This window comes from Lepisosteus oculatus, chromosome 26 (assembly GCF_040954835.1).
Source record: "Lepisosteus oculatus isolate fLepOcu1 chromosome 26, fLepOcu1.hap2, whole genome shotgun sequence".
Classification (NCBI taxonomy): domain Eukaryota; kingdom Metazoa; phylum Chordata; class Actinopteri; order Semionotiformes; family Lepisosteidae; genus Lepisosteus; species Lepisosteus oculatus.
Genome location: NC_090721.1, coordinates 2,489,004 through 2,501,197, shown reverse-complemented (window position 1 = coordinate 2,501,197; position 12,194 = coordinate 2,489,004). Strand labels below are relative to the sequence as shown.

At 40.7% G+C, this 12,194-nt stretch overlaps 1 protein-coding gene across 1 annotated transcript in view; it reads right to left on the bottom strand.

Annotated features, from left to right (window-relative positions):
- Positions 1-11,262, bottom strand: part of gtf2ird1 (GTF2I repeat domain containing 1) — a 42,540-nt gene extending 31,278 nt beyond the window's left edge. Inside the window, exons 1-4 of the mRNA XM_069184111.1 lie at positions 10,922-11,262; positions 2,766-2,894; positions 1,584-1,725; positions 1,199-1,375 (exon numbers count right to left, since the gene is read on the bottom strand). Of these exons, the coding sequence (XP_069040212.1) occupies positions 1,199-1,375; positions 1,584-1,725; positions 2,766-2,888 (442 nt within the window). The 5' untranslated portion in view covers positions 2,889-2,894; positions 10,922-11,262. The remainder of the gene's footprint in view (positions 1-1,198; positions 1,376-1,583; positions 1,726-2,765; positions 2,895-10,921) is intronic.
- Positions 11,263-12,194: the final 932 nt, after the last annotated feature.

The following is a 12,194-nucleotide window of genomic DNA, read 5'->3' as shown; positions in this document are numbered from 1 at the left end:
TCTAACCGCGAAATATGAAAGTAGCATTGCAGTTTAATTTTTATAAATCATTATATAACATCAAATAACAAATTCATATAACTGAAAATGCAGCTCTATAAAGAAATATGTTCAGCCCACCAAAGCTCTCCTTCACTTCCGAAACAGAAGTGATTCTAATCGATCCTTGAAGGAGGCCAAAAAGTGGAATTAATATCATAAGTCCCTTAATGAAGGATTATGTGCTGAAGCTTTGTCAGTTTTCTTATATGTATTTTTCTACTCAGGCTATCTGCCTAACTGCTCTGGTGAGGTTTTGAGGTTTTCTTACAGCTACTCACAACCCCCTGATTTGGGATTTTACCCATTTTTCATTGTTTTGTCTCAGATTTCATGCATCCAATGATCGTCAAAATTACTGCAATTTAAGTGGAATTATTTTCTTGAGCAATCCTTCATTGAGTACTGCTGTGATAGCGAGATTTTGTGACCTACGAGATATATCCAGAGCTGTTACGGGTGCCGTTTTCTGCCAACCTCGCCAAGCTGATTCTCAGCTACATCCCGCTGTGGTGCTGACTTTAAAAATGTATGCTTCCCTCCATGTCTGGAACACATTTTGCTTCCCCCAAACCCCCTGCATCACCGAGACTGGCCAGATCAGCTTTATTCAACACCCTTTCTGCAAACAAGGCAGTCTTATTGAATGATTCCATCACTTAACTTTCTGTGCTTGACTGAAACCTGGCACAGACACAATGACAGTATCTTGTTTAACCAGATTATTCCTCCAGGGTTCAGCTTCTTTGAGCAATCTTGCTCCTCTGTCCATGGTGAGGACCTGATTGTTGTTTATATCTTACTTTTCTGTGTAAGTCTGGTTGCTCTGCAATCTTTTGAGTGTCTTGTTTTAAATGTCTAAGTTCCTCAGTCTACAATCACTGTTAACAGTTTCCAGACCCCCCCAAGGATAATGATGCTTTTTAAAGTTTGCAGATTTACTATATGTATTACTATATTTACTATATGTAGCTCATATGCAGAAAATGTTAGAAGTGATTTTTGCTGGAATAGTTACATTGAATGGCAAATTTAAGCACAATGAAAATGAATTGCTTAGAAGCACAGACTGTTGAGAACAAACCAGACAAAGAACACCAGAAAGACAAATGAAATGTACTACTTCACAGTCTGAGGAATGACACATGAGTGGCCTTACTGTAAAGGACACTGAAAACTTCCTCCACCATCTTTCTAAGAACGAAGATGTTCGACTGGGACTCCACAGGTGCCCGCTGTATGCCCTGCCCGCTCTCCTTGCTCAGCTTGGTTGGTTCAGTGTCCTGGGGTTTGGCAGCAGCAATCACAGTGGGTAAGGCTGTTAGGCAGGGCACTCCTGAAAGGAACCATTTAGAAACAGTTTCCATTTGCATAGCTGTGTTTGCCACACCTCAACATCCCAGAGCCATTCATATCTTTGGACTCAAGTCAACTGATGCTGGCAGTAATGCGTACATATACATTACCCACTGTATAACTCTGGAGGTCAAAATGATAGGGACACATGCAATCGATGCAAGAATCTGAAAATCCTTGTAACTTACTGCAAAACCTGTGGAAGTCAGTCTGGATTTCCTTCCTGGAGTTGAGGAACAGCCTGCCTTTCTCAGTACCTACAGCGATTATGCTCTCTTCATGAACCGTGACACAAGCCACTTCTGCATTCAGCTTGGAAAGAGCAGTACACTGAAAGACAGGTCCACAGCTGGTCAGAAGCCCCATTCATAGGTACAGAAGAACACATTCTTGCACTTGTATGTAAGCAGGAACACAAATACTTCCTACCAAAACCCTAGCTTGTTTAGGAGCAAGGGTTGCGGCAGAAAACAGACTTAACCAAGATAAAAGAAGAAGCATTTAGAACACAGAACTTGAACTCTTGTTCCTCTTGTGAACTCTTGTTTTTCAATTTTATACCCATCCTGTCTGGAAGTGGTTCCAAGCAATGACTCCTGTACTGTGGAGGAAGAATGAGGATGGGCGGAAGTGCTCCTCAGACAGTCTACCACTGAGTCATTGAATTTTTTACAAGCTGCAAGCTCCACAGTGCCTGACAGGCGAGTCACTGACATCACTGCATGTCTACAGGCCCCAAGGAAGTAGCAGCACACACTGTTGGCAGGTATGACAAAGACAACCATGCATCTAATCTCACCTCTATTCTTGATAACACCTGCCAACTTAGGAATCCTGGTGAGCTAGTGAGCCAATGACGTGACCCTTGCTCAAACTCATGGGGGGCAAGGGCCACCATTTTTCTCAACCATCTGACACTGGATGTGTAGGTGATGAGGTCAGCATCACGCTTCGGTCAGCCTATTGCCCCAGGAAGGATTAAGCCCCGGTACTCATTTGGAAAGCAGGCTGAGTGGACCTGGGAGCCATCTGGAAGGAATGGGAGCAAGCTACATTGCTTGCCCCTACCTGGGATTGAAGCTGGGACCTTCCAGTCAGGAGCTAGATGTCCTTGCTGTCTGAGCTACCACGGCTTCCAAACTCATGATGTCTGGGTCAAAGAGCTCAACTGGTCTTCAGAGGGAACAGTCTTTAATTTAGCCTCGACAGCTGGATCATCACCATTGCTCTTGTAAAAAGTGTCACAGGATCTTTGGCAATCATAACTTGGCTCATATTTCATTTTTTAACCATAAAGGAACATTCTTTTGCTTAAATGATTTCCATGCATCAGCCATGTTTTTGAGCAGGGTTTGAAAGGCCAAACTTACCACAGAATCTAATGCAGACACTAAGCTTGTAAGGATCTCCTGCTTTGTGGAGACGCTGGGAATCCGCAGCTCGGCACGGGAACTACTTCGAGATGGGTCACACGATTTTCGGACCTGCGCCATTCCTTTCTGAGGGAGGACACAGGAACAATTACTCATTCAGACCAGTGGCAGCAACATATCATACTGTTTCTGTTCAGTAAAAAAGTGCGACAATTTAAATGAGTCTCTAGACTTAAACCTAGACAGAACCAAAACTGACCACAACTAGAGCGGTGGATTAATGCTTTGAGGGTGAAAAGAGTATTCCCTGAAAATTACACCTATTATTCTAAATCTCATTACTGAAAAGAATGATTAATAAAATGATGGTCTGCTTAAAAATGTGTACTAATTATATACTACAGAATTCAGCATTTTGGAAATTTGCTCCAAAATACAAGCAATAAAAACAGACTGAGCACGATTGTGACAGTAGCCAGCAAAATTATTCCTGCACAACAGCTACAGCTTTCCGACATCTGCATCAAACAAATAGTAAGGAAAGCCAATATACTCACTGACTGCCATCGACACCCCTTGCACAGTGAATCTGACCTCCTTCCATCTCAGCATCGATTGAGAATTAGTGTTAGACTACCTTGATTCAAATGCTCTAGAACTAAGATATCTTTTATTCCCACAGCTATTAGCCATCTTAATTTTGACAAGTGACTGTAGATTTAACTTTATGTATATGTATTTCTTCTGATCATACATGTATGACTCTCATTACTGGGTTCATGTTGTTTAAAAAAAAACTCCCAAACTCAAAGAACATCCAAAGAGTTGTAGAGGTTTGCAAAATAGCTCATCTTGATGTGAAAACAGATTGAGCAGACCAGGAAAGATCAATACAAAACATGAAACACCAAATATGCAAGAAGTACCTAACAGCCTTAACCTCTCTTATGCTCCAAAATGATATAAGGAAGAAAATCAATAACAAGAAATTGCATTTGGTACAAATGATGTTTTTAAGATGAAAATAAGTCAACCAGCTATTCAGTTTCCAAAAAAGGGTTAATATGTTTTACAGTACTGGGGATTAAGAAGCTTTAAAAGCAGCCCTAAAACCTTCCATCCAATATGCTAATCCAGAAATCCATTACACGCATGTGAAAGTAGCTAATTACGATAAGCTTTTGTCAGCCAATTAAGGTTTTCCTGGATTATTTAAAAAAAACCCTCATCGTTAATTTGCTCTCAAAAACCAACACGAGAAACATCCGAGCGAAGCGTCTCTGTGCCACCAGCAATCTCAAACAAGGGAACGAGTACAAAAAGCGTTCGAGTCTTTCTTTCCCCTTTCTTAGTCTGAAGCCTGATGGTGCCTGTGCTGTTGGCGAGGGGGTGCACAAAAGGCAAAAGAAGAAAAGCATTTTCGTTGGCTTTATCTCCTCTCTCAGCATGATCAGGATGAGAAGATAATAAATAACAAAATCTGGGGGGAAAAAAAATGAATAAGAAAGGGCGAAAAAAATCGCAATCCTAATTCCTGGCCCCTTGCGTTCTCATGGCAACCACAATCTGTCTCCTTGGAAACTAATCTCGAGGCATTTGAACAATGCAGCTCCGGCCTTTAATCTCTCCAGACACTAGAAGCCATTATCCCAGCCTCTGGGCAGCCCAAACCACAGACTCCACACTAAGGAACAGGAGTGGCCCCAGCTGCATGCTGACTGTCTCTGTCTGTATTTGTGTTTGTTCTAGCAAGCAGCACTTAAAGCCACGTCCTCCTTAAAAGCAAAGCACCGAATGACAGACGTATGTAACCTCTTTAGACAGGCTCTTGCAGAAGGACTGAGGAACAAACAATTCTGTTCCAGAAATTCATGGCAGCCACTAAAATATATCTTCAAATGTCATTAACATATTTACTGACATGTTAAGTCTTGAACTGATTGCAATGCTTTGCTGGCACCTTTTCAACCTGTTTCAGCTCAAAATGTAATTTAAAAGTCTATTATCGTGTCGATCACATGTAATTAGAAGAGATTTTTTGGACTGCGTTTAAACTCAAGATCCATTCATCCACCCATTTTCTAACTGTTTCCACCACTTCAAGGTCGCGGGGGAGCCGGAGTCTATCCCAGCAAGCAACGGGTGCAAGGCAGGGTACACACACATTATACCTAGTGCCAGTTTTCCCAGAAGTCAATTAACCTACCAGTATGACTTGGGACTATGCTGAGGAAACCAGAGCACCTGGAGGAAGCTCATGCGAACACGGGGAGATCACACAAACTTCACACTGATAGCGCCCCAGATTCAGAATTGAACCCAGGACACCCGTGTTGCGAAGCAGCTACGAGACCCACCATGCAACTAACTAAACCAAAGTTATGGGTCACCAATACTTTTGCTCCACAGAATCAATGAGTTTCACACGTGTAAAGGGTGTCTTGGAACTGATTATCTACCAGCAATCAGAAATGACTAGACCAGTCACTGCGACATGTTCTCATGATCTTACAGTAGGTAAGGCACAACACTGGAAGGTACCCATCAGATGATCCTTGCGATTCTGTCAGTTGTGTGAGTGGAGAAAAGATAGGAACCAAGCTCTACTTTTCCGAGCCCTGATGCACACCAAGGTGAAACACAAGTGAAAGCCATTACATGCAGTCTCATTCCAAACAGACAGGACCACCTCAAGGTACAGTCAGGTAACCTTCACACATAAGCTCCTTTCAGACTGGCCTTGTACATTCCAAGTTACCATGAGTTGACTCTTAATATTTAATAATCACATGAAACAACGCAAGACATTCAGAATGAAGGTGACGATGGCTACACCTATGAACGGAGCTGTGTGCGTACAGCGTTACACACTACAGTGTTATACAGTTTTGTGGCTAATAGTGTCACGTGCATTTCTGGTGCATGTAACCCTATTGCATTCGAAGTGATACATTTTAAACCTCCTTGCTGTGTTGAGAGTTTGCCCTTGGTGGTAAATGGCAACGCGAGTTTAACCTTCTAGTGTGGATCACTACTGGAATTAAGGAACAGCTGCAGCAGTGGAATATAAGCACAGAGGTTGCACACCTCTAACCAGTGAGACCATTCTTCATCCGGCAGCAGCTGGGATTAAAAAAGGTCATGTATGAGTGTAGCGTGCAGTAGGTGCTCCAGTCAGCTGTGCTTACATTCTAACTGTTGTAAGCTGAGCATGATCTTATTAGTCAAAGCTTGGGATCTACTCAGCCCATCTGTGTGCTTTTAGAGAGGCCAACACTCAAGGATCCACAACATACAGCATATATCCTGTGATTGGCTTTTCCCCTTACAAATCATTCTATATTGCAAAATCCAAAAATGTCCCAACAGAGGCTATGATTGGATAACTGCAATCCCTGTAACAGTTAAGTGATATTCTCACAGAAACTACTACAAAAAGCCTCAGTTTAACTCATTTTAATTTTCCTCTTGTTTCAGATCTGACTTGTTGCGTACCTCCTTCTTATATTTATTTAGCCCTATTCCCATTTATTATTTTTACTGAAACTGTTTGAAATTCCAACTTAATTTACAAAAAAGAGAGTTATCTTTGAAGTCCAAATGTCCACCCCAAGTCCAGTACTGACGTGGACTAAAGGTTCTTCTCTATGTAGTATAGTTTACGGCAACATAGCTTAAGGCTGCATAAATAGAGAATCATGGGTAGGGAACGAGAGTCATTCACAAGAATTTATCTTTGCAGAGAGCAGATCAGGAACTTACTGTACAGAATTACTACCAGACATTGAAAATCTAGGTAATACATTTTGTTTTAAAAAGGCATTGGATGTTTTAGTTACACAGTACACATTTATGTTTAACCTATTCAACATCTCCTCTAAAAGTCACTTATTAGCATTAAGGGTCATTTGCTAAAGGTTTGGATTTTTTAACCTTTGAAATCTGTGGGTTTGAAGATGGCACAGCCACATTACAATCCCCAAAACATTTACTGAACCAAAACAAGTGATCGCTTCAGTGAGTTTCATCTTCTGTGAGCCTTCTCATTGAAAATCAGAGTGAAAATAGCATCATTAAAGTAGTTCATAGGAATTTAAAATTCAGGAGGATTCGTGGAGTTACTGAAGGTTAAGTACGATCTGTGTAGAACTGTTTCTCCAACAGAGGCATCAACACATAATTTAAAGCTGAGATCAATCTCATTTCAGAGAAGTGTAAGAAATGTGCTGGGCACACAAAACAGGGCTAGTTCTGAGCTCAGTTTGCAACTAAAACACTGCTTAATAATCCATACTTCTATATTCAGCATAGACTCCCAAAGTCTTTCAAAAATATGCGGGTAACAGCTGTTAATACTAGAATACAGCCCTCTCTAGGACCAGTGCAAGACTTTTCCATCTGCTTTGTTTGCAACTACATTTCTGCTATGGGTTGGGTTAGGTTCGGTGTATTAAAATGCATGTAAATTATAGCCTTAAAAATGTGCTGAAAGTATAATTATTCATAGAGACAAGTAGAGGTGAATTTCACACTAAAAAAATCACGAGGCAGAAAAATAAAATGTTCTATCTGTAAAGCCTTCTTTAGCGGTGTAGAAAAGCAGCTCACCTAATGAGCTCTCCTAAGCTGAAACGCAGGTTAATTTCTTGTCTTTTAACTTTTCGGCATGGATTGAACCTCTTGCTTATTCCACTTCAGCTTGCACACTGACTCAACTCCACACTCCAGCAAATATTCCTATTCACACAGAGGACATCGGATACTCTAGCATCTGTGCACAATTTTAGATCTTTTGAGTAAATACAGTATATTATGTAATTTATGGTAACATTCAACCAAATGCGATTCATAGGGAATGATCACATTTCTGATGACATTCAAAGCTGGTGTGGCACTACTGCACATTCCTGAGAAAGTCTGCAATCTGTTCATTACTCACTGAGCAATGTCCCATATGGTGTGCAGAGATATCACTGTGGTCTCAAAGAGGGTATCATGGATTTCTGAGAGGTTTTTCACTAAGCAGCTTGCAGTGCTCATTGCTGTTAATATACAATACTTTTCTAATACCCTCAACAAGAGATTCTGGGTATGAGACTTTTTTAATAACACTTAATACCTAAAGTATTTAACCTTGTGCTAATCATTGACTGTTACTTACACTTAAGGATATCAAAGTGCTTTACAAAATGTCCTAATTCAGAGAGAAAAAATGGGATCTAAAAAAAAGCCTCTACAACAGACTTGCCTATGAGAAGATACAGAGGTTATACTTCTCTACATGCCAGTTAAAAGTGCAAAACCAGATAAGCAAAATTATCAGAAACCACATTTGATATTGTGAGGGCTGTACTGACTCATGACAAAAAGTCTTACATTTTTGCAAACTCATCTACAGGCAGTGCACAAAAAAGGAAGCACCAATGTCAAGTGATTTAGTAGGGTGTTGGGCCGCTGTGTGCATCCAGCATGGCCTGTATGTGCTGTGGCATAGAGTCTCCCAGCATCTGGAATTCTGCAGGAAGGACGCGGCACTGTTCTTCGATGAGAAAGTCTCAGGCCTCATTCCAGAATATCCTAAACATGCTCAACTCGTAGCAGAACTGGTGACTGTGCTATGGTCATCAACCCATTGGGAGACTACTCATGCTCTTTGAATGGGGGCATTGTCATTCTGGAAGTTTCTCCTCCTGCCACAGGGAGTAAAGATGATCACTCAGTACTATTACTGAAAGATTACCATCTTCTATGGGAAAGAGCATCCACATTATCCCTACAAAATGTGCAACACAAAATGATGGAACCACCAGCATCCTTCACTGTTAGGATCAAGCACTCAGAACTGGAGAGTCCTTCAGACTGGTGCCACATGTGCACTCATCTGTTGGTCAACAACCCTGTGAAGGATAATTCATCTGACCAGATCACTGCTTAATAGTCTATTTCCTGTGCTTTATGCACCACTGGACTCGCTAATGTGCATTGCCAGCTGTGATGAGCAGTTTTTTGTGCACTGCAACCTGATTATGGCATTCTGCTCTGTGGAGCTCTTGGTGGACCATTCTTTATGGGAACTGGCCCATCTTACAATTTGCCATCAACTGATCTACAGTTGCTCACCTGTTTTGCTTTGCACTTTAATATTATGCAATTTTGGAGACCACACTGCTGTCCATTTCATTTTCCCCCCCTATGTTGATGGTGTCTTCCTTTTGAGTTGCATGTTGACGTCACCTCATGAATCATCAGCAAGCTGAGCTGTCTCGTTCCCTGAAGCTCCAACCAAACGCCCCAGCAATCACAACTCTTTCAAAGTCACAGAGTTCTCCTCTTCCAGCTATGATAGCCATAATTATAGGCCACCAGGCTTGTACAGCATTTTTTTAACTTCACCCTAAGCATGCTAGAATGTTATTTAACAAAGGAGCCACACCTGGGTGTAAGCTCTGGCTTTACAAAAAATCTCTAACCACAAAAGTGGTTTAATTTTTTGGTCCACAACCCTGTAATTCCACACTACATTAAAAATAATTCTAAATTCATAACAGGTGTGAATAGAGTTATTGTCTTCTTGGAATAGTAAATCATCCAATATGTATCTTGCCAACTGGAATATTATACGGTACCAGTCAACTAGCTGGCTGGTCAATGACTGCGACTCCTTGATGATGCTGTTCATGTTGAGTCTTTTGTAGATGCTTCCTCTAATTTAGTGGAGCCCCTCTTGAAACTTTGGTGAACTCTGTGTCTTGTGGTATTACACCAGAATTTCTCTCTCTTGCAGAAACTCCATATAGAACCTACATGCTAAACAAGTATTTGTTGACAAATATAGTACCTATTTGTAACAAACAGCATTTCCCCAGCGATGTTTTCACTGACCCTAAGACACATCTTAAAAGTGGAAACAGTCATAATGAACACATAGTAATTATTCTGGAGAATCCATGAATTTATATCCCCACCACCCACAAGATAGTAACTATCTAAACTGAACCTGAAACAAAGTTACATTTTGACCAGCTCCTTGTTGATTTAACAAGGAACATTCACATGCAATGAATCCACACACAAGTGCACAGTTCTTTCACAACTTCCAGCGGATATGGACTTTACTCAGCCAGAAATCAGTAGCTTTTTTTAACGGCATGCCTTTTAATTTGCACAAAAATGTACACTGCTAAGAAACAAAGCCAGATCTCAAAGCAGATTAAAAAAACTTTGAGACTATAAAGAAAATACTGAAATAGAGTATTATAATTATTTGACAGCTCCATGCAATGTATTTGTTAGGCAAAACAATTGCAGTTTGCACTGCTTACTAAAACCTTCCTTGGTTTGCTGGGATTTAATGAAATCCTTCTCTAAATGTATTTAGATGTACAGTAGTTCATAACGTCTTTTCATTCATAATCTGCTATCTTAAAATATTTTCAGCGCTATTTGAAATCAGTGTATATTCCAGGTTTTTAATTTCTAGAGTGTAAACATACCCATCTAGCAGTAGTGCAAGATCATAATGGAAGCAGTACTGTTACCAATGAAGTAATTTATTACTCAACTACGAGACGAGCAATAGTTAAAACGAACAAATTTACAGCGACAATCATGGCACAACCAAGAGAAATCTTAATTCTGAGCTCCTCATCCGTAACACTTCCCAGAAACGCTGTCAGAGATGTTATTTCATTCAGCACAGGACGAGTCGTGCAGGTTTCGCACGCGAAATGGAAAAGTGCAGGTTTAATCTGGACCGCCGCGAATGTCACTTTCTTACAAAACAATGACCAGAAGTAGCCAGCCCACCACCTCCTCCCTTCCCTCAGCTGAAATAGCGCTGTCATCGCGGTCAAGATAAGAAATGTGAACCTCGCACATTAGTTTACGGACACAGCGGCAGATGACAAACATTACTGTCAAAAACGCTAAAGGAAAATGAACCCGGACTCGCAATTTGTCGTTGCTTTCGCCGAAGACGACCTGCCTGTAAGAAACAATGCTACATAATCGACCCCGCACCTCCCCCTCCCCCAGAATTATAATCTGTAATTTCACAATTTGTATACCCTTCAAGAAAAGTCACGTGCTCGCCCGATTTATTTTTTTATGCTTCTTTCATTCATTAAAAAGCGAGAGATGCGTCCGGCGCTTACCGAAAAGACCGTTTTAATTTCCCTGGGCTGTCAATCCCGAAACACACAGCCGTCTTCTCTTCTTTTTAATCCAATTGAAACAGATAGATTTTCAACCTCTTCTATATACCAGCGATGTGTTCCCGAAACGCGATAATCCGAAGCATTCTTGGTTTTCGGCAATCTGATAAATCCCGATTGGTGGATTATTATTCTTATGCCCCTTTTCTTTCTCTTTTCTTTAACGCAGGAGCGTGTCCCCTTTCCCGTCTTTGTTCTGTAATCCAGTAAAATTGAAACTCATTCGCCTCTGCTAATCCCAACCCAACTCAACAACAGCATCTATTGGCTGTAATTTACATATAGGATTAAGGAACCCCTGCAAAACCGTGGGGGAAATAAACTGGACGTGAAGTGGGAATTTTTTGCCATATGAACAAAAAAAAATCTCCCTATTTAGAAAACCAGTTCCACCTAAAATTATTAATTGCAAGAGGCGAGTCCTGAACGCAAAAACCCAACACGGCTCAGTTTGTGGTCTGTTTTCATTTTGATATGAGGGGCGATTTGACTGCATTTTTGTGAACTAGATTTCTATGCCCAGATTACAGATTATCACTTTAAGAGCGTGTGTGTGTGTGTGCAGTTAATATTAACATACAATTTTAATATTGGAGGTCATACAATTGTACAACGGTGACATACCGCGTGACCTGAAGGCATGTTTTTCAATCCTGTTTGAATTGTTTTCCCACGGTGATTTTTAAAATAAACTTCAGTGGAAGAAAAAAGTGAAAGCGAAACTTTATTTGTTTAATTGTGCCAGTATATAATTCGTAGAACATTAGTGAAATATCGATACATTGATTAACTCGAGGGGTTCCGTATGTGCTTAAGTAATTGAATTAAATTATTCTGTATTTAACAAAAAAATGTTTATTTGCTAGGATTGACACGCTCCAGTTACAACATGTGATCTTCGCTTTGGCTGTGGTCTCTTTATCTCTTTGGAGTCTGAGCTATAATCTGCGGCCAACTGGAATTTTGCCCCGAGTTCCACTGAGCCATGCCCTGGGTACACTGTTTGTTCAAACTTGCCCAAAATCAGGTTCCAAATATTTCCACATGGTATTACAGAAAAAGAATTATCTGGCTTTTCAATTACGCTACAGCCGTGAATAAAGTTATCCCAATTATGCGTGCAATCAGATTTCAAACTGCATTCCTTGTGCTGTTTGTAGCTGTTTATCTTAGGTAACAATATGCCAGAAGCAACCGATACATACTTTGTATG